The sequence below is a fragment of the Vombatus ursinus genome, unplaced genomic scaffold (assembly GCF_900497805.2).
Source record: "Vombatus ursinus unplaced genomic scaffold, bare-nosed wombat genome assembly UNPS02014772.1, whole genome shotgun sequence".
Classification (NCBI taxonomy): Eukaryota; Metazoa; Chordata; class Mammalia; order Diprotodontia; family Vombatidae; genus Vombatus; species Vombatus ursinus.
In genome coordinates this window covers 21,720,959-21,744,978 of record NW_020954550.1, presented here as the reverse complement: position 1 = coordinate 21,744,978, position 24,020 = coordinate 21,720,959, and the positions used below count along the sequence as shown (strand labels likewise).

The 24,020-nt window shown below is 39.6% G+C and overlaps 1 protein-coding gene across 3 annotated transcripts in view; it reads right to left on the bottom strand.

Annotated features, from left to right (window-relative positions):
- Positions 1-23,481, bottom strand: part of PLPP1 (phospholipid phosphatase 1) — a 112,439-nt gene extending 88,958 nt beyond the window's left edge. The window contains exon 1 of one of the 3 annotated variants that reach the window (XM_027863424.1): positions 23,359-23,481. In XM_027863424.1, coding sequence (XP_027719225.1) covers positions 23,359-23,416 — 58 coding nt within the window. In that variant the 5' untranslated portion in view covers positions 23,417-23,481. The remainder of the gene's footprint in view (positions 1-23,358) is intronic. The other 2 variants (XM_027863425.1, XM_027863426.1) reach the window with 2 other exon arrangements.
- Between the last annotated feature and the right edge of the window lie 539 nt (positions 23,482-24,020).

Below are 24,020 nucleotides of genomic sequence, written 5' to 3'. Positions count from 1 at the left end.
TGGTAATCCATCATCAGACATTTAACTGTTTACATGGTAATGGTCTAAATACTGGAATTAAGAATAAACAGAACACATTCTGAGAGTTGTTAAGTTGGCTTCAGGGCAGCAGGGTTAAAGCATGAGAAATGGCATCGCCAAAATGTATGGGAATGACAAGATTAAAGAGATGGCCTGAGCGAACAAGGAAAGTTATCCTCCCTCATCCAGTCTTGACATCTTTCTACCAGGCTTATAAAGGGCAAGAAAAATTATTCCTTAAGAAGTACTATGCCAGAAACAAAAGAATGTGAACTCTCGAGAGGAACTTGCTATTTTGTGTCTTTTGTTTTTTAAAAGGAAAAAAAAAGGGGGAGTTATAAAAGAGCTGTGAGAATTCAAAATAAGTTTCTAGGGGGCCAGTGAAGAGTAACTTGTAAGAGTTAAACAAATGTCTCCCCCTCGTACAGTATTATTTACATTCTTTCAGGCCCCATGAGTTGTTTGTCCCCCAACCCCAAATTCAACATTTTAGTGAAGGGTCTGTCAGAGAGAGCTGACTTAAAGTGATGACAGAGTACCTGCAGGGGACCGTCAGAACTGTAGGATTCTGGAAATGGAATAAACACAGATACATTATCTCATCCAATCCCTTCATTGTCTATATGAGGAAACTTCCCTATATGAGGCCCACATATATGAAGTGTTCGACCCAAGGTGACAGGATTGGTTAAATACGAAAATGTATTATTACACAGAGCTGCCATTCATGCTTCAATGCTACGAAATCTGAACCCCAAATTCCTTAACGTGACAATAAAGTCAGGGTGGGACTAAAGTGAAGGAAAAGACTATTGCAGAAGAAGTGGCAACAGAGAAAAGTTCAAAACCCAGGGATACAGTGTTTGACTTTGAAATTTGTCCCAACATCCCCACCCCCACCCCCGGCCTTCAATGGTGTACCAAGGGACAAATAACACCAGATGTATTAAAGACAGGAGGATCCCATCACAGACTCAGAATATAAACCCACCAAGGCAAAGCACCGGCTCATGAGATTTAGAAATGGACCTTAGGGATCATTTAATCCAAGTCCTTCATTTTAAATGAGAAAACAGATCTAAGGAGGTTAAATGACTTGACCAAGAACACAATTATTCAGAGATAGGATTTAAATCCAACCTGGCCCTATAATTCCAAACCCAATAACCCAATCACTGTCCCCAGACCATCCCCCCTCTCCCCCTAGGTGTTGCTGCTGCTCGCCCCCTCCCCAAAGCCAACCCAAAGGTCCCATCCCAGACCAGCCTCTCTTCTTTTCCTAAATTATTTCCCTTGGTTAGCTCATCAGCTCCTATAGAGTCAAATGATGACTTCTACACAGGAGACTTCTAAATGTATATATTGGGCCTTCATCTCTCTTAAATTCCAATTTCTCATCAACAACTGTCTGCTGGACATCTCCATCTGCACATGCCCACAGGCACCTCAAACTCAAAATATCCAAATTGGAAGGGATTATATTTCTCCCCTCTCATTTTTCTTTAAATGTCCCTATTTCTGTCTGGAGGCACCAGTCCACAATCCGACTTGTCCATGAATCTTTACTTTCCCCCACATCCTCCACCACCCCTCCCAACCTTCTTGTCAACTCTACATCCCCAACAAAGTGGGGGTCCCTGCCCTTCCCTCTTGGGAGCCTCTACCTTACTTCAAGTCCTTTTTACCTCTCTCTTCACCTATTACTATTTCAATAACCTCCCAATTATTCCCCCTGCCTTCCTGTCTCTCCTTTGGTCCAAAGCATCCTCCAAACTGCTAATCCTCCACACTTTCAAAGCACAGGTCATGCCTGACCTCTGCCAAAAAATCTTCCAGCTACCTATAGGCTAAAATATAAAATATTCTCTGTAAGGGATCTGAACTACTCCACAATAAGGTTCCACCTACCTTTCCAGTTTTCAAATTATTCTCCATGCATTTTCCATTCTAGTCACAATGACCTGCTAACTGTTCCTCATAAATAAGTCTATCTATCTCCTGCCTCAGGACCCAATTCCATGTCCACAATGTACTCACTGGTCAGGGTGGGGTAATTGGAATACTCCTTTTGCTCCCCACTGCCACTTCTGGACTTTCCCCACTATCATCATCACCTGGCAACCTCTCCCTTCCTTTGAGGTCCTCCCTATTCAAGTCCAGCAAATCCAATTATGATCCTGGTGACCATTATCAAAAGCAAACCCCAATACCTTCTCCTGTTTTGCTCAATGAATTCAATGTCTGGCTCATAGTTTCTCTCTACAGATCTGTCTTGAAATACCATCTTCCTTGGTGATCTCACCAGTTCCTATGGGTTCAGTTATCCAAATGATTCCCAGATCTATAAATCTAGCCCCAAACTCTCTCCTAAGCTGCAGCTTTGATTAACCAACTGCCTCTTTAGACATCATGAAGAGAATGTCCCAAAGATATCTCAAGCTCAATGTCCAAAACAGAAATCATTATGTTTTTTCCAAAAGCTTCTCTTCCCAAATTCCCTTTCAGTTTCAAGGGTACCACTAAATCCTTCCAGTCACTCAAACTCAGTATCATTTTAAACCACTCATTAAAACTCACCCCACACATCTCGATCCATTACCAACCCCTGTTGTTTCTACATTTGTAACACTAGGAGTAGGCCTTTACCATCTTCCTCCCCCTCCCTGGGCCATGTCTCCCCTTCAATGCCTTTTTTCCATTTGCAATAAATTTATCTTGTATATACACAGTGGTTTGAAAGTTGTCTCTCCTCCTATTAGAACATCAGCACCTTAAGGGGAAGGATCTCAATTTTGTTAAGTTTGGGTTTTTTTTTAATCCCAAGGCTTATAAAGCACAGTGCCTGGCACAAAATAAATGTTTGATAAGTGCTTCTTGATTAACTGAAACAAGAAACAAATCACACAGGTGGATCTAACAAAAATTCACTTGGTCAGAAGTGAAACAGAGGAAAAAGGGGAGGGCTTTGTACAAAGCCATCAGCATTCTTGCATAACCTATTGAGTCAAAAACATTACCTCTGGATACACAAAAAGCTAACATTAGACAAGTAGTTAAATGATCACTGTTCTGGTACTGACTGCCACTGGTTTAAGGAGAAACTTTCCACAAACTCCCTTGTTTGCTGTTTTAACCTCCTACATCATTTTGCTCTACCTTTGAAAATTAGACCTGAGAGGGAATACTTTCCAAAACTGTTCATGGATCATTTTATCCATGGCTTAAGAGGAAATAAGCACTTGAATCCACAATACTTTACAGCTATTGCCTTAAGAGTACAAGAAAGTGGCACCTCTTTATAGTTATCCAACTTTGAAATGGGGCTAAAAGACTCCTTGGAAGTACAGAATGCCAAATAAAAATCAACAATACTATGATAAAATTAGTCTCACTCCAAAATATTTAATTTATAAGAATAAATGGGGGCAGCTAGGTGGTGCCGTGGATAGAGCACCGACCTTGAAGTCAGGAGGACCTGAGTTCAAATCCAGCCTCAGACCAAACACTTGACACTTACTAGCTTGTGACCCTGGGCAAGTCACTTAACTCCAACTTACTAAAAATAAATAAATAAATAAATAAAATAAAAATAAATAAAAAATTAAGAATAAATGGTTGTCCCAGGAAGAATAAAAAACCCACACCTCTTCTTAATGGCTTGTTTATAATTTTTAAATTTCTGTTTTCCCCTGCAGGAGGAAGCCAAATGAGAAAAAGGGAATGTGGATTGGCTGATTTTGCCATCTGGTGTAGAAAATGACATGACAGGTTCTCACCACTCAGAATATGCATGAAAAAGACTTGAGAACTAAATTCTCCTCCATCCCTACCCCCAAAAAAGGAGTTGAAATTACAATAAAATAAAAAAAGATACTGCCAATTAAAATCTAGGCCTGCAATCAAGCGCTTTTAATAGCTTAAATCTCTGGAGTAAAAAAGTATTTTAAAAATACTTATATAGACTTAAGTTATGTCTAGTCTGAAGTTATGACAACTAAACTGGCCCAGACACAAGAACTCAAATTATAATGAGGTCTGTTTCAAAAGAAAATACAATTCTTACTTTAGCAGTAACTCACCAAACTGGCCCATATGAAAGAGTAGGGGGAGGGGGAGTGTTTTTAAAGTATATACCCTCCACAAAGGCATTTTAATTACATTTCCATCATTTAAGCCGGTATCATCAGGAATACAGGCAGCAGTGGTGTAGCTGACACAGATCCTGTCTCCTAGTCAGGGAAGTTCAGCTTTCATTCTTAGATTTGGGCACCTACTGGCTATGTGACCCTTGGCACTCCCTACCACCACTGTAGGGGCAATCTGCATAGGTCGAGCAGGCTTCCTCAACATCAAAAGGAATGAGTTCCTTAAGCCAGTGAAATCAGATCTGGAAAAAAATAACAATCAGGATAATTACAAACTCGTTTACAAAAAACACATTTATGAGTCCTCTCATAAGCCATTCTGAAGGCCTCAGTTTGTAGTGATTTCTAGAAGACCCACAAAATGTATTCACTCATTTAACAAATGTTTATACTGAACGCTTAGTGACCTACAATATACAAAGATGAAGGGTCCTCACCCTCCAGGAATTTACAACCCAGCAGGGGAGAGAAAATATGCATAAAAACTTATGTAATGCAAGGAAGAAGGTAAGTGAGAGGTAGCGCATGCTGTCCTAGAAATTGCACTCAATTTGGAGCCAAGTGACCTAGTAGCATGAATTAGCTCATATCATACCACCTGTGTGACACTGGGGAAGTCATAATCTCTCTGGTCCTCAGTGTCCTCATCTGTAAAATGGTGATACTAGCAGCACTACCTACTTCACACAAGGTTATTATAGAATCAAAGGAAATGAGAGGGTCAATGGCCCTTGGAAACACTGAAGGCCTTTATGACAGAGATGGCATTTGAATTGGGCCTCTGAAGACAGATAAGACAGGATTGCTAGAGATTGAGGAAGACTCAAGACAGCTAAAAATAGTAAGAGCAAAAGGCACAGGCACAGGGAATGTGGAACAGCAAGTCGTCCAATTTGACAGAAGCACAGTATACATGAAAGAGAGGAGCAAAGGTCTAAAGTTTTGGAAAAAGTTGAGGTCAAGGGTTCTGACTTATGACCCAGAGAGCTCTCACAAACCCATAAACACAACTCTCACTCAATCTTAATTTAAGATTCCAATCTCTGAAAGCTGCAAAACAGAACCAACAGGTCATTAAATGACTCAGTAAAATGACTAACTAAGCAAATGTACCTCCTTGTAAACTCTCACATCACATATGATACATCTATGTATCACTGTTTTTCAAGTGTCTATATAAAAAGGGGAGAGACTTTTGTTACATGTTTCACTGAAGCTCATGGCTCAGACCCTGGCCATCTACAGTATGCCAGAAATTGAGAGAACAAATGAAAATCTGTATATGTGTTTATCCACAGCCAAAGAAAGGCTCAAAATAAGCTGTGATATTCACTGGGGACAAGAGAGAAGCAGCAAAAATAAAGGTCTTCCTTCCATTAAAAAAAAAAAAGTCTTATTGATGCCTTTTGTTTTTATCTAACTTTCATTTCCCAATAGATCCCTCCCACTCCCACACCTTCCATAAAACCCATTCTTAGAACAAAAGAAAAGGAATTAAGCAAAACTAACTTAACTAAACTTAAACTAAATTTAACTTAAACAAAACTAACCCACATAGTAACTGCACGATACCATCTCCCAACCAAGAAGAGAAAGCGTATTTTATCATCATCCCTCCAGAGTCAAGACTGGTCCTTGTATTCAATTTGAAACCAAAAACCTTGAAATTTTGTTTTCATCTATATTACTGTAATCGTGTATGTTTTGGTTCTGCTTTCTTCACTCTGTATAAGTTCACACGAGTCTTCTTGTTTTTCTCTGAATTATTCATATTTGTCATTTCTTGCAGCATAATAATACTCTTATATTCATATACCAGAAACTGTTCCGCCATTGCCCAAAGATGGTTTGGTTATGTGGCCAGTTTTGTCCTTGACTTTAGTGCCAGTGCTCTTTCCACTGGACCCAGCTGCCTCACAACCAAGTCATTTAGATATTTTAGAATTTAGTATTATTGTGCTAGGAGTGTTTTGGTACATGTGAAACCAGTACACGCTTCATATGACATCACAGGAACAAAAGGTATTAAACTCCTCCCAGCACCCTTAGACCAATTAATAGCTCTCTCCACCAGTATACTGGCGGGACTATCTTCGCAAAACCTCTCAAACAACAATAATAATAATAGCAGCTAACATTTATATAGCACATGCCACGAACTGTGCTAAGTGCTGATTATTAGCTCATTTGATCCTCACAACAATCATGTTTAAAAATTGGCTATTTCCATTTTTAATCACCTTTGCCAATTTTATTAGTGTGAAATGAAACATTGCTTTTTTCTTATTACTAGTGATTGAGCATTATTCCTATGATTTTTGATCATATGAATTCTTTTGATCTTGTACTTTGGTAGGCATTGGGGAGCCATCTTATATACAAAGAAAATGTCTATCACTCACTGAGGAAACTTAACTTGTAACAGTTTAGGCTGCCTACAATAGAAGCATCCTCAATCTCACATTATGAAACATAGAGTTAGGCATTATACCCAACACTAAAGTTCATTATTATCCATAACCTGCCTAACAAGTTTTGATAGCACCATATTTTAGGAAACATCTCAATTGGGTCACTGGGTCAGAAAGAAAAACATGCACAGGTATTCAAATCAGTAAGGAAATTTTAATAACTATCTTCCCTTCTTCCCCACCCTCCGATGCCCTTTTAGAAAGTGAAGTCAAATTATCTGTTTCAGGTACTCCAGCTATTTCTTGAACTTTCTGACTCAGTTCACATTTATAAGCATATGTCTTCAGAAAAGTGACTAAGCAAGTAGATATAAAAAAGGATAGCTGCAGCTAAGCCCTAAAGTTATCCTCAAACCACCCCATTCCGATTCTCTCCCACCCAGACACAAATTCCTTCCCTCTTTGTTTTTGTTTTTAATTAATTAACTTATTTTTAGTTTAACATTCACTTCCAAAAGATTTTGAGTTTTAAATTTTCTCCGCCTCCCATCATCTCTCTTTGTTTAGTCTTTATATCTAGTTCTTTAATATCTCTCCATCCAGCCATAAATGTCTCCAATTTACTGTACCCTACCACCACCTGTGGGAACAGTGCCCACAAAGCAGCCCAAAAAAGAAGATCTTGTGGTGTCTTGTTCCTGACAAAGACAGGATAGAATTAATGAAAACATTCCCCAAAGTGAGGTTCAAATGCTATAGTTCCAGTTCCAACCCTCTTCTAACAGTGGCCAGGGCTACACTAGGTCAATAATGTCACAAAGGGAGGTTCGCTAGGAAGTAGAATGAGAAAGGGGGGAGATTATATTTGCCTGCAGTTCCACAGATGGTTTAGTGGCATGCTCACAAAAGGGTTTTACCCAAACCATCTGGAAAAGGTTTCCTTCTGCCCACATTACAGAGTTACCTGAATAAATTAAGTTTCCTCAAACAAACCTGATCAAATCAAGCCACACGGTTTCCAAGCCTTAATTTCCTCATCTGTCAAAAAAAGGGGGGGCTGGGGGGTAGGGAGATTAGCGGTTATGGGTTTTCTTGAAAAGTGCTATTGGAATTTAAACATGCCCACACACGCTGTCTAAAATAGATGGAGCCTCCCTGATCCAAATTTCATATCAATTTCTTACTTGCAGGACTCATGTCTTTCAGGTTCACTATAATTAAAACTAATATTCAAGATCCCTACACCACATAATCTCTTACTGAGCAGCTCCTGTGCACAAATTACCACAGATCACCAAATCTCTTTTCACCTCATTTCTGAAAACTTGTATTGCTTTATTCTGAAAAATCAGACCTCAAAGTCAGATTTCTTGATCAAATGCTCTCTTTACAAAAGGAAATGGCATTCTTTTTAAGGAAGGCAGGAAGGAAGGAAAGGAAAAGAAAGGAAGGAAAGGAAAGGAAGGAAAGAAGGTAAGAAAGAAAGAAAGTTCTCTTTCAAGCTCTCTAATGCTCTCCTATTTTGGCAAATCTATTCCATCTGTTGCCACCTATGATACAAGAGCCTCTGAGCTTAAATAAAAGTTTTCTTTACTGAGTTTTAAGGATTAATTGAATAAATAAGGGTATTACATGTTGTACATAAGAGAAAAAACTACCAGGACCTATAACACCAACTCTCATAACCACTAACCACCACCCTGCACCCCAAGCAGCAGTCAAACAGATCTCAGTAGGGAGTTATTTTGGGGACTTTGGGAAGACAAAGTGAATAGTACTAGGAATTATTCTTAAAAATGTGAAATGGTAGTTGGCACATCCACCACAGCCTGACCAGTTACTATCTAAAATGCCATGGTTTCTCAGCTGGTATCAATGATAATACTTTTCCACCTAGGAAGCAAGATGCACTCTGTTTGTTTGTTTTTGCAAGATGTCATTCTACTTGACAACGTGAAGACCTTGGCATCTGCAAAATCAAACTGTTACAAACAGTTCAAGGTGAATGCTGACAAATGGTTAGGAAAAAAAAAGTTGCCACATATTTAACCTCAGAAACAAGAAACTGCCATAGCATTCATCACCCTTTGGCAGTCAAATATCTGATGTGATGATCTTGGCCTAACTAATTAAATGTCAAAAAAAAAAAAAAAAAAAGGAAGCAGATGTAACCATTTTAAAATTGGCCATTCATTTTTACTGGATATCACACCCTCCAAAAGGCTCAGGAATTATACACTGTTTCCGAGCAGCGACAATACATCTGCCGGTATCATCTTCTAAAAACAGCTTACCAAGAATGACCCTGAACCCTACAAGCATGACATGAAATCACCTTAAACTATGAACAAGCACAAAGCTCTTCAAACTCATCCTGTGCAGCTCAAAGGGAAGATTCCATAACAGTTCTGTCATGTCAAGAAACAAATCCTTAACAAACCCCAGCAAAACCAAAAAGCATTAAGTCAGAATGGAGAAGACTATCACACCTCATCACATAAGAACTCAGAGAACTCCTGAGTTAGGCAAAGTTAACATAGTGTCTTCCTTCAACCAGGTACAAACTTCCACAGCAACAGTTACCCACAGGTAAGGATTTCCAACTCCACTCCTTTTCCAAACTTCAAAAAAGTAATGCCCCAATTGCTGAAGTCAAGACAACTGGAGAAGTTAGTGTTTGCATCAGAAGACCTGATTTTATAGAAAAGTACACTACTCCTGTCCTACTTTGCTTTGTTATTGTTTAGTCAATCATTCATGTCTGACTCTTCATGACCCCATTTGGGGTTTTCTTGGCAAAGATACTGGAGTGGATTGCCGTCTCCAGCTCATTCTACAGATGAGGAAACTGAGGCAAACAATGTTAAGTGACACAGCCGTGTCCGACACTACATTTGAACTCGGGTCCTCCTGACTCCAGGGCCAGCATTCTATCCACTACACCACCTAGCTGCCTCAATTATTTTGCTTCCTTCTTTCTATTAAACTCTTTTTCCCATTTGTGTACCAGTCTCAATTTGGTCTCAATGAACATGGAGACAAGAACTAAAATGAACAAAAAATATTTTAAGATAAAATTTCCATAGTTACACTGGCACATACAAATTTTAAAAGGGATACATAAGTACTTAAAAAAATACTCTTGGGTACAGGGAGCTAGTGTCAGGAAGCCCTGAATTGAGCCCCACCTCTGACCCATAAGGCTCACAGCAAAACTCTTAGTGCCCCTCAGGCAATTCAGATGCTGATGCTGATCTATACTGGTAGTTTCCTCAGAGATTCCCCACACCAATAAGTAAATAAATAAATAACATATTTATATTATATTATATTATTTTTATTATATTATATTATATATATTATATATATATATATATATATTTATTTATTTCTCTAACTACCCTATCTGAATACCTTGATTACAGTCATAGAGCTCTGGAAAGAGACTTCAGGGGCCATCCAGTTGAACCCCCTCATTTTTCAGAAAAGAGAATTGAGGCCAAAGGCATGAAGTGGGCTGCTCAAAGTCTCACAGGTAAGGCAGAGTAAGCCTCAAGGTGAAATTCTTAGTCCCAGCTGTGACTCTAGTGCCAGGCTCTTTCCACTGGATCAAGCTGCCTCACAACAAAGTAATATAGATATTTCAAAACTTAGTATTATTTGTACATAAGGATAAATCAGTAGTGTCCATCAAAAAATTGCAAATTCTTCCCAAGATATTTTACTTAAACAAGTTCCAAATATTGCCTATCTCATCAATGCTTTCTAATGGATTCTATTTATGCCACTTTTCTATCTGCACCACTAATTCTTCGATGGATTGATGATTTTATCATGGACGTGGGTCACAAACCCACCCAGCCTTGTCCATATCATAAACTGAGAGCAGCAAGTGACCTTAGAGGTCAATTCAACCTACTCCCCTTTACAGATGAGAAAACTGAGGCCCAAACAAGTTAAATGACTTTTATTGGTTCACAAGGTGAGTTAAATGACACTGTCAGGATTTGGAGCCCATGTCTTCTAACTGCAAAGTTTACTTTACACTGTGCCATACTGCCTCAAGAAAAAGATTTTCCCAAAGTAACAGGGCCCTTCCTTTATGGCTTTTTCCTATGTTTTCTAAGTAGCAGTACAGAGCAGTGCAACCCATAGACTAAAAGACTGTTAAGTACTTTTAACAATTCAGTTGGAAGATTTTTTTTCATAAGACCCTGAATCCATTATAAGTAGATCTACTAAAGTCCTAATTTTAACAGGTCAACTTGTCAAAGGGTACAATACAAGCTGTTATTACATGATATACATTCATATACACACATAAATTATATATTTTATATCTGAACTTAAATGTTTTATTGTAATACAGTTTTTTATTAATAAATTTATTTTTAGTTTTCAACATTTACTTTAACAAGATTGTGAGTTCCAAATTTTCACCCCATCTCACCCCTCCCCCCCACCCCAAGATGGCATGCATTCTGAATACCCCTTCTCCTAGTCTGCCTTCCCTTCTATCTCTCCCCCCCTTCTCTTATCCCCTTCCCCTTCAATTTTCCTATAGGGCAGGACAGATTTCTGTACCCCATTTCCTGTATTTCTTATTTCCCAGTTGCATGTGAAAACTTTTTTTTTAAACATGTGTTTTTAAAACTTCCAAATTTTCTGCCTTCCTCCCTCCCCACCCACCCTCACTGAAAAGGCAAGCAACTCAATATAGGTTATACATATGCAGTTATGCAAAACACTTCCATAGTAGACATGCTGTGAAAAATTTCCTTTAATCCTATCCTGCCCCCCCATTTATTCTATTCTTTCTTTTGACCCTGTCCCTCCTCAGAAGTATTTGCTTCTGATTACCCCCTTTCCCAATCTGCCCTCCTCTCTATCATCCCCCTACTCTCTTTTCCCCTTCCCCTCCTATTTCCCTGTAGGGTAAGACAGATTTCCATACCCAATTGAGTGTGTGTTATTCGCTCCTTAAGTCAAATCCTATGAGAATAGGAGTCACTCATTCCCTCTCACCTTCCCCTGTTTCCCCTCCACTGTAAGAGCCTTCTCTTCTCTGTTTTCTGTGAGATAATTTACCCTGTTCTACCTCTCCCTTTCTCCTTCTCCTCGTATAATCCTCTCACTCCTTAATTTTATTCTCCAGATATGACCCCTTCATCTTCAACTCACCCTGTGCCCTCTATCAATCTATCTATCTCTCTCTATATATATACATACATATAATTTTTTCCTTCCAACTACCCTAATACTGACCAAGGTCTCATGAGTTACAAATATCATCTTTCCATGCAGGAATGTAAACAGTTCAACCTTAAGTCTCTTATGACTTCTCTCCTGTTTACCTCTTCATGTTCCACTTGAGTCTTGTATTTGAAAATCAGATTTTCTATTCAGCTCTGGTCTTTTCATCAAGAATGCTTGAAAATCCTCTATTTCACTGAATGACCATTTTTCCCCCTGAAGGATTATACTCAGTTTTGCTGGGTAGGTGATTCTTGGTTGTAATCCTATCTCCTATGCCCTCTGGAATATTATATTCCATGCCCTCCAGACCCTTAATGTAGAAGCTGCTAAATCTTGTGTTTTAATACAATTTTAAAAGCCCTGAAATCAGGCAAACTAAGCCTATACTTCCTCTTTCCCATTCTTTATAAAAAGCTACAATAGTATGGTAGACAGAAAAAAGATTGTCTACTTTTATTTTCTGGTCTAAATAATCTTGCTATCAAGAAACTAAGCACCTTGGAGATAAGCAAAGGAATAGAGAAGTAGTCTGAAGGAGAAAGAGCTCTGAATTTGGAGCCAGGAAAGACATTTGAATTCAAGTCTCTGACCCTTACCTCTGTGATCATGGTCTTAACCCCTTTTCCTCATCTGTAAAATGAAGATAATAGCACTTACCTCACAGTTCTGCAGTGATTACCAAATGAAAAAAGTACATTACATATTTTGGAAACCTTAAAGCATTATGTAAATGTTAGCAACTATTATCAGGCCAATTTATGTTATCTATTATCAGTGCATACCTATGCAGCACAGTGTTAACCAAAAATTATTCTCTTTAATATTCCCTCCTTCTAACACTAACCCAGTAACAAACTTTAAGGAAAACAAAGAACTGTCTAGGGAATTTTCTTGATTAAAATTCATTCCTGTCAGTACTGAATAAGGTAACTACTTTTATATGTCTTGAAATGGATACCACCACAGATGCAAGGTGATATATATGTACAACAATTATTTTAAGTATACACTCTGTGAAGTGGAGTTGATATGAATCAGATTACCATCATTTGAAGATAATGCTTGAGTTTATAGTTAAGACTGTTACAACACTAGCCTCAAGTTTGTTAAACATATGTATGTTTTAAAACTTGAACATCTGTCACTGTTTTTTATTCCTAGTTCAAAATTCAGATTATTTGCCATACCAGAGTATCCTTAAAATGGTTTAAATAATTCAGCCTTATAAAATAATTTTAGATGTGAAGAGAGCAAGTCAAGATGCTCCCTTTCCACATTTTATTCTCCTTTCCCCTGCCTCTCCCTCTCCCACCCTTCCCCTAACAACAACAAAAACAAAAAAGGAACATAAAGAGTCCTTGTAATCAGCACTCCCAGAACACTTCAGATTAGCAGCTCTTTTGAGAGGGTGAGAGACACACACAAATAGAATACTATAGTGAGACTTTATGCAAGTTCCTAATTATGGCATACGCTGCTGCAGTACTGAACCTGATTGTAAATTTCCCTCTCGAGTTGTCCAATCCTGTCTCCTAAATTAAGGTAGAAAGCCAACAACAACAATGTTGCAAGTTCACTTCAGTAAGAGTTGGAGCCACATGTGGACACTGTGACCACTGGTTCATCATTCTGGTAAAGTAAAATCTGGGAGTTGACTTCAGCTGTCACCTTTTCTCTCTTTAATAAAAGGATAAATGTAAAACAACTCCTACCTCCCATCTAAGTGTTAGATGACTATATCCTAAACTATCTAAAAGATAATAAATGTGAGAACCTTACTGCCAAAGGTGACTAAGGGAAGAGATTTAATAATAACTCTTAAGTGCATAAATGTGAGCTATTATTCGTAACAGGACACATAATTCCAGAAAAGGAGTGTTTATATTTCTTAAAATTCACAGAGGGTAAAAAATACAGGTCTCCGAAAAGTTTCCATGGTCTATTCTGGCAAGGAAAACCTAGTAAAAGCTCAACTGTATGAAACAAAGTTAGAGCCAAATTTTAAAAGAGACTCTCTCTTCAAGCCTCAGATTTTGGCTCCAGAGATTGTTGGTGAAAATGCACATATTTAAGGAAAGGAAAAGTTCACCTGCCTCACAACAGGTCCTCTCAAGGAAGCTCCCGGCCCTCTCATTTACACATAAAAAAAGTTACTTACAGAGGAAGAAAAAAAATCCACAGCTAAAGCTCAGTAGCCCAAAAACCAGATCAATGCAGCTCATTTGATTGTCCACGCTGATTAAGTTGAAAAAAAAAATAATAATAAATCACCACTGTGAGCTCTTCTAATATAGCATTAATTCATAAGGCCGGAAGGAGGGAGATTCACCTTGACTGCTGAGAAGCTAATAACTCTGTTTATAGGAACAGATTTAAAAAAAAAAACAAAAAAAACAAAAAAAAAACACAGCCCAGACTGAGGTAAATTGAGTTATATAGCACTAGGATCCAAACTCTATACTTAGCTACTTACACAGTAAATCAAGTATAGAACTGAGTTGACAAACAGTTCTGCCATGAATTTGCTAGCTGTCAGTGGAGGAAAGATTCAGTTATGGGTGCCTTGGTAGTGGAAAGAATAAGCGGAGATGGGAGAGCTCTGAGTTCAAATCAAACCTCAAATCATTTACTAGCTGTGTAACTCTGGGCAAGTAACTTCACCTAACTCTGAGTCACAGATATTGTGAGACTCATATGAGATAATATCTGCAGGGTGCTCTATCAACCCTGAAGTGTCAGCTATTATTGTGAGAAGGAAGAATGATATAATGGAAAAATACTAGACTAGGAATCCAAAGACTATTCCACTTATTCCCAGCTCTGGCACTAATCAGCTATACAATCTTCAAGTCCATTTAACCTCTCTGAGTCTCAGGTTTCTCATTTGTAAATCATAAATACCTGTCATTCCTACTCATTCAGTTGGTCCAAGGAAATCATTAAGTCAAAGGACCTAGTTCTAACCTTTAAGCTAATGTCCAGCTCTAAAACCATGATCTTATGAAAACACACCACCTTTATGGAACACATTAACTATTAGACTTATGGACAGGAGAAGAATTTATGACTAAAGAGAGAGAGAGCATTGTGAGATATAAAATGGGTAATTTTGATTACGTTAAATTGAAAAGGTTTTGTACAAATAAAACCAATGTAGCCAGAATTAGAAGGAAAGCAGAAAACGGGGGGGGGGGGGGGGGGGGGGGTGGTGGAAGGGTATTTTTAAATAGTTTCTCATATAAAGATCTCATATCTCAAAATACACTGAGCACTCTGTAAAATTTCTAAGACTATGAGTCATTCCCCAAATTGAAAGAGAATTTCTCAATGGAGCAATCAAAACTATATATAGTCATATGAAAAAATGCTCTAAACCATCACTGATTAGAGAAATGCATATTGTAACAACTTTGAGATATCATCTCACACCTATCAGATTGGCTAAAACGATAGAAAGGGAAAATGACAAATGTTGGAGAGGATGTGCAAAAACTGGAACATTAATACACTGTTGGTGAAACTGAACTGATCCAACCATTTTGGAGAGCAATGTGGAATAACTCAGAGTTATAAAACTGTATATCCTTTGACCCAGCAATACCACTTTTAGGTCTGCTTCGCAAGGTGATCAGGGAAAAAGGAAAAGAATCTATATGTTCTAAAATATTTATAGCACTTCTCTTTGTGGTGGCAAAGATCTAGAAAGTGAGGGGATGCCCATCAATTAGGGAATGGCTAAACAAATTATGGTATGTAATCATGATGGAATACTACTGTGCTGTAAAAAATGATGATCTGGTTGATTTTAGAAAAACAGGAAAAGATTTGCATGAAATAATGCAAAGTGAAGTGAGAAAAACCAAAAGACCATTGTACACAGTAACAGCAATATTGTTCTAAGAATAATTATGAACAAACAAGTTATTCTGAGTATTGGAAATACTCAAATCAATTACAAAGGACCTATGAAAAGGAAGATGCTATCAATCTCCAGACAAAGAAACTGACAAATAGAAGCATACACAGTATGGTTTTACATACATTTGAAATGTGTCAGATGGTGGCCTTCTCTAGTGTATGGTGAGGAGGAAGAGAGGGAGACAGTTTGGAACTTAAAATGTAACCAAAAAAAAATTAAATTAATTTAAAAAAATCACCTCAGCCCCTTTCCCACCCAATATATCACACTTCCTTCTCTCTTCAATGTCCCTGACAAGGCAGACAATACTCTGCCTGAACATTTCCATTAACAGCAAAGCTCAATGACTCAAAGTGACCCATTTTGGTTTTGAAACAAATTCTTTCTGAAAGGGAGCTGAATTCTGCATCCTCGTAACTTGGGCCCTCTGTTCTGTTCTATCTCTTGAACTATTTGAAGATACTTATCGTACCTCCCTTAAATTTTTCTTTTTCAGGCTAACCAACTACTACAATTCCTTCATCCATTCTTCAAATGACAGGGATTCCAGATTCTTCAACGTTCTGGTCACCAGTCCTAAGACACTTGTTCGTGGTCAGTCAACAAACATTTATGAAGCCATCTACTATGTTCCAGACATTGTGTTCAGCACAGGGGGTACAAAGAAAGGCAAGCCAGACTGTTCTCAAAGAGGTTAGTCTAATTGTGAGAAAACAAACAAGGTATATAGAGGATAATTCAAAGAATTAAGGAGTGAGGAAAGGCTTTCTGTACAAAGTATGATTTTAACTAGAGCTTAGAGGAAGCCAGAAGGCAGAAATGGACAAAAAAAACTGAAAAAACCTAAATAGAAACCCCAATCAATCGTGAGGAAAAGTGTGTGTTCTGCATGGCTTGTGTCGTTAATACTTTTATACTAACTACATTTTCCAAATGAGATCAAAGAGTCACAAACTTCAGAGTTGGAAGACACCTTATACCACTATCTAGCAGAATAACAAACACTGGAGGGAAGTGGGAAATAGATATACTGATCAGCTGTTAGTGAAATAGTGAACTAATCCAATCATTCTGGAGAGCAATTAGGAACTATGCCCAAAAGTTTTTTTAAAGAATATCAAAAATAATTTTTTGTAGAGGAGAAAGAATGATGAGGAAAGCAAGCAACCAACACATTTATTAAGTACCTACTATGTTCCAGGAACTGTATGAAGCTCTAGAAATGGGTCTGAAAAAGTTAAATGACTTGCCCAGTCACATACCTTGTGGTCTCTGACTTTAAATCCAGAGTTCTTTCTACCATGACACACTTGTCCACAGCTTAGAAAGAGTATACTTTGATAGATCAGAAGGATCTAGAAAGCATAGAGGTCATCTACTCTACCCCTTCCATCTGACAGAAGGAATATGAGGTCCAGAGAGAGGACCTGACTTCCCCAAGGTTACAGTGGCAAATCTGGGATTCAAACCTGGGTCCTCTATCTAGTAAAGAAATTCATTCCAAGCTATAGACACACAGCATGCTGTAGTGGAAAGAGCTCTGGAGCATTTGGAGTCTGAGATCTGGATCTGAATCCCAGCTTTACCGTACTAACTGCATCACTGTGAGCAAGGCATTTCACCAAACCGTGCTTCAATTCCCCCAGCTTAAAAATGTTTACTGTAGACCTAAATTCCCTAATTTCCACATGCTTTTATGTAATTACAAAACTCACACTGAAGCCATTAAATAGAAAGACTGCAGAGCCTTTGGAAGCAAAATTGTGTCTTCCTACTTGAAAGAGCTTAAAAATAGGCATTTTTCTCAGTGTTCCAATGTCCTGCACCAGAAATACAACAATATAAGATTACTAGAAACCAAGTATTCAGGCCCTCACTTTAAAATAAGTCCCTTTAAATAACATAAAACTACCCAAGTCAATCTAACCTATCAGTACTTAGGCTATCCAATGTGGTAATAACAGCAGCAGACAGTGTTTTCCAGTTAATAAAGTGTTTATACATGATCTCATTTGGCATATTGTTATATTTACAGAATGAAATTTCTTTCATGATCTTAAAACACACAGTTGCCAGTGGCGAACACCACTACAAACGGCTCAAGCTAGGCCACCATGCTGTCTTCTCTCCCGGGAGCTGGTGAGCCTTTCAAGGCTATAGCCAGTTTAGATGTTTTTGAGTCAACTTATAAACAAAACCACAGATCAAACCCTCATCCACTCCCTGGTTGTTGTTTTTGTTTTTTACTGACATCCCTGACACCCCTCCCCTTATAGTCTTCTTACACCTTAACACACACTGTGTAGTATTCTGCAATTCCAAAGACACCTTTATCTCTGCCTCCTGAACTTCCTGGCTTTTCCTCAATTCTCTGTTAACATCCCACCTTCACCATCCCCCAGAATTCTAGTGCCTACATTCTTTCACTCTCTCCAATTTAGCCTACACGTAGCTTGCCTGTAACACAGTTGTTTCTTTGCACGTTGTCTCCCCCAATAGACTGTGAACTTCTGGAGAGCGGGGATCACCTTTTGCCTTTCTTCGTGTGCCCAGAACTTGGCACAAGGTCTGATACACAGTTGGCGCTTAATAACTGTTTCCTATCACACTGACACAAACTAACTGCATGACCCTGTACAAATCGCTGAGCAGATACGCTCAATGCCTCAGGAAATGAAGATACTAAGTTGCCGAACAGTTGCCAAAATGTATTGGTACAGTCTCCTCAGTAGGAGTTCCCTGCATCAAAAAATTACAGGTTCAGATTAATAAAAACAAAAACAAAAACAAAACTTGGGGACTAGAACCATCAGTTGGGTGCACCATGGCATTCCTTACATGCTTAACCTATTTGACAATGTTTGTTCATGCTCAAAAAAAAAAAAAAAAAAAAACTGTTAATGGGAAAGATAGTATTACTTTTGATGAGCTATCAGTAAGATACTATCTGACTTTTGGAAATGCCATAAATATATAATCCATGCCAGAAATGAAAGTATTAGCATTGCTTCCTGATACATATATATATCTATATATAGATATCTGTATATATATCTATATATCTATCTGTATGTGTGTATATATATATACCTCTGTGTGTGTGTGTGTGTGTGTGTGTGTGTGTGTGTATATTTTCCCCCTTACAAATAAACTCCAAGAGACATTTATGGTCTGCAGTATGGAGTACAAAGAAAAGAGGGAACAGACACCATAACTAAAAGTCCAGTAACTATATCTCTGGCAGAAGATACAGAAAAAAGGAGATTAGCCATTTGAGTATAACAGATCTCTGAAATGAGGAGACAAGCAAACTCAATGTCCAGAAAGGTTCTCAGAAGCTCTAACCTTAGTTTGGGGGATTAGAGATCAGGAAAATGTGAAGACTAGTGAAATGCTGAAAGTACTAGAGTAGAATGCAAACGTCCCCTGAACTTGCTTCAAAAAGATGCTATCTGGTGCCCTGAAGCTGTCCCAGATCCACAAGGCCTAACGCCTCCAGGCTGAACTTTCACATCTATCTATTCCTTAGAGCTCCTGAGTGAAAAATAACCACTGTTTTTCTTTGAGAAACTTCATAAAATTTTTCCTGTTAGCAAAAAGTTTTGAAATAATAATTAGCATCTTTCCTCTTAACTACAAATTTCCTTTTTTTTTTTTTTTTAACTACCTGGGTGATCTTGTATAAGTGTCAACGACCCAAGCCCTCAGTTTCCTCATCTATAAGATGTGAGGATGCATTTAAATTCAGTGATATTTAGACACCGTATAATGCAAAGAGTTTAGGGTCACACAACCCCAATTAGAGATCTGCTATTTAAGACCCATGTTACCTTGGGCAAGTCATTTGAACTCTGTAACTCAATTTCTTCAACTATAAAATGAGGGTTCTACACTAAGTGACATCTAAGGCATCCTTCCAGATCCAAGTCTATGATATATTCAAAATATGACCGATATTCAAATATTCCCATGTTCTAGAGTTCTAACACTAATACAAGGTCATGAAAACCTAAAAGACTTTCCCTTGGTCCATTGCTAAGTCAGGCTAATGGGCAACTACAACAAATAGGACCAAAAGCAAATGTAAAGGAAATTTTTATTGTTTTCCTGACTCTGCTAGTCATCAATGCCTATTTTTTTTAAAGGATATACTCCTGTATGTGCTCTGAGACAACAGGTTCCTGCAATAGTTATCCTTATTTCCAATCCTCACTGTCTCACACCTACAATATGAGGTAAAATTCTGTCAGAACAAGATGCTTTAAAAAAAAAACAGGAAAATACCTTCTCTACTACTTTCCTATTCCATTTGAGATCATTTTTTAAAAGCCCATTTACCTGTGACAGGGCAGAGTTGAAAGAATTTAGAATTATTCAATGTTGCTCCTTCAGACAAAATGCTATTCAATGTTAAATAGTGCACAATTTAAACATTAGACATATATCATGCCTTTGATTCAAGATGAGCAAATTGTTTACTTTCCAACAGGCTGATTTTCTAGTACATAGTTTAAGAGATTGGAGGCTCTTCAATGTTTATATGGCATTATGCACAGTCACCAATGAGTAGGAAGGAAAGAAAAAGACAAAAGTCATATTTTCATGGAACAAGGAATTCAACACAACAATCTTAAAATTTATCATTGTCTCCCAAGTATCTATCACGTCCCAGAGGATAGCAAGTTAACTGCAGCAGGACCATCATAGAAAATCCCACTATATAGCAGTTAATATACTTGGGATTTAGGAATGGAAAACCCCACCTAACAATGTCATACACAATGATCACATCTTCCTTCAACAAGCTTAGCCGTCCAGTAAAATTCAGAACAAGAGTACTATATTCAACTTGAATCTAAAAGATTTTTAAGCGCCGACTATATGCGAAGCAACATTATGAAGGATATGCAAAGTCATGATCCTTATCCTTCAGATTTAAAGAACAAAGATTCACATTAGAACAAATACCATGTGATCTTTGTTAGTCACTTAAAGGAGCTGGGGGAAAGTTTTATCATCATAAGAAACAATTCAGAGATCATCCTGCACTTAAAGACAGGGAGGTTTGTTTTGGGTTTTTTTTTTGGTTTTTTTTTTTTTTTTGGTTTTTTAAATACAATTTTCCATTCCGCCTTTGTGTACTACACATAGGGCAGTTTTTAATCTCAAGACAGCTTCTCCTATACCCAACATGATTCTGGGGTTCCAGTCTCCTGCTATCAGCTGGTTTATTCTCTGGGAATGAAAAATAATTTTATCTTTAGCCACAGTAAAACAATATACAGTGTTCATTTACCTGCCCTTTCCTCAGAAATACTCCAAATTACTTTAAATGGTACATATAAACAATTTTGGAAACAAGGGCATGCAAAAACCCAGTAAGCAGCATATCTTCTAAGTGGAAAAATGATATTTTTCTAAAAACATGCTTAATCATCCTGCTCATAAATTGATGAAGAGAAAGCCATCTCCAACACAATTTTGTTTTTGAGAACTGTTTAACATCCTGCATCTGAAATCTCAGATAGCAAATCTTTAGATTTTAATTAAAAACATCATGGAGTCGTGGACCACATCTTAATTGTCTTTCTCATCTCCCTACATTGCTTCGAGTCAAAATATTCCATTTTAAGTGTCTTGCCCAGTGAGGAGCCAGGAATGCTGCACAACCTATCTACTTGAGTCCCAGCTGGAGAACTAATTCTCCTTCCAACCTTAAGTCATTAGCACTACTTTTATAACCCTTAAGAATGCCATCCATCCATCCATCCATACACACCCAAAAGCCTCAAACAAGGTTTGCTTTTTCCAGCTACAGAGTTCACAACACAACTGCTTTATTCCAGATGTTTTGTGTTTATTAAAAATTCCTCACTACAACACTTAAAAAGTTTTATGCCACCCACTCAACACCTTCCCATATCCCCAATCCAGCTAATTTTAGCTCTGACAGATCAACAAAGAGAAAGAGCAGGCAACCTCCAGGAGAACATAACACTTCCATCAGGAAGGCACAACGCCCAGCCAAAGAATTTATACAGCTCCTTGTGAGCTGTCAGAAAAGAGATGGAAAGCTACCCCATGCCCGGATCTGCAAAGAGGAGACAGCAGGTCTGGGGCACATAGGAACCAACCACCACCTCTGTCCCTCACTCACACTTGGAGCCTGGAAACTACACCCTGACCACATAACTCAGTTCAGAAAATTCTATACTTTCAGAAACAATGTCTAAGAGAGGAAATTCTTTCCAGAAATGAGATGAATCAGGCCCTTCTGTTTGTTACTTGGAAGTTCCCAGAGCATTAACTCTCCACTGTTTTTGTCGACTGAATCTGATTAGCCAGTGACCAGTTTTCTACAGCAAAAAAAGGAGGGGTGAGCCCTCTGAATGATTGATCATTCTGCCTTGTTTAAGAGGAGTAGGAAGAGTGGACAAGAGGAAATGGGAGGGAGAGGTAAAATAAGGTGATTGATTAGTGCCAAAGTGGTTGCAGCCACATCCCCACCTTGGGTGGGAGAGGGAGGTAGAAGGATGGTTGAGATGAGAGCACAGACTGCAGAGGAAGAGCCAGAGCCAGGGATCCAGGGCAGAAGGTATTTACAAGCACAGAAGCAGGGACAGTCCCATACATACAGAAGCTGCGTAGAGAAGCTGTGAGTTACTTAGACACACAAGTATGCCCATGTTACCCACATTCTAAAATGCATGCAACACATATACACACTCCCCAATACAAGAGTTCATACTTAACATCTCCCGATGCACACATGCCGATCCACACATCCCGATCCACGAAGGAGCCTACACAAGCACCCACAAGCGCATCCTAAAATGCATGCAAAACATTTAACACACTCCCCAACACAAACGTCCATTGCCCATACACACACCCTCTCACCGCGATGCACGAGGGCGCGCGCGCGTACACGTACCCATGCACCCGCATCCTGAAACGCATGCAATATATTTACACGTTCTCCAACACAAATGTCCACACCAATACACGAGAGCGAGTGCATATTCACACACACACGCACCCGAATCCCAAAATGTATGCAATCCATTTACACACTCCCCAACACAAGAGTTTATACTTAACACCTCCCAATACATTCACGCCCATCCCGAGGCACGAATGTACGCGTGCACACAGAGGGGCACACACACGCATCCGCATCCTAAAAGACATTCAATCCATTTACACATTCCCCAACATGAATTCATACTTAACACCTCCTAATACACATACACACACGCCCATTCCGAAGCACGAAAGCAGGCGTACATAGACACGCGCACACAGGCACCCTCATCCTAAAATGCATGCAATTTATTTGCACGCTCCCCAACACAGGAGTTCCTACTTCACACTTCCTAATATATACACACACCATATATACATACATACATACATACACACACACATGCCCATCCGGATGCACGAGAGCGCGTGCACACACACACACATATATATACATACACATACACATACACGCACACGCACACACGCTCCCCCGGCCACAGGACAAGCGTTGCTGAGCCGCAGCAGCACAGATGGGGCAGAGCAAGGCACAGCAGGCGGGCTGGCGCCGGATCATACATACCCAGGAACAAGCAGACCATGTCCAGGGCCACGAACGGCAAGCGGGTCTTGTCGAACATGGTCTCGGCCCCGGGGCGGCCGCACGGACGGGCGGCCAGGAGGGACGGGAAGCGGCACGGTCAGCGGCGCCGGACAGACAGCAGCCTTCGCGGCTCGGGGCCGGGCACTGAAGGCAACCCCCGAAGGACGGCTCCTCCCGGGGACAGGGCCAGCGCTCCGCACCAAAGCAATGGCGCCTCGGGAGTCGGAGCCCCGCCGCCAGCCCGGGCCGCGCTCCGCCCGCAGGAGCTCAAGCTCGCCACCTCCGCACCGCCCGCCCTTCCGAGCGATCTGCGGCGGCCCAGCGCCCGTACTCCCACTTTAAGGATGGGAAGCGGCGGGGAGGAGAAAGGCGGTTCCAGCCCCTCCCTCCCTCCTCGCGCTCGCCCCGGCCGGCGCCTGTGCACTTAAACTAGGACTCTGGCCACCCGGGGGGGGGGGGTAGGGGTGCCGGGCGGCCGGCACGCACAGGCGAAGGGGAGGGCCGAGAACCGGAGGATGGGGCGGGACGAAGGAGAGAGGGCCAATCAGCGCAGGCTCCTCCCCTCACCTCCACTTGCTCCCCCCCATTTGACCGACTGCGTACCAGTCTGACGTGAAAAAAGGGGCTGGATTGTTCGTTTC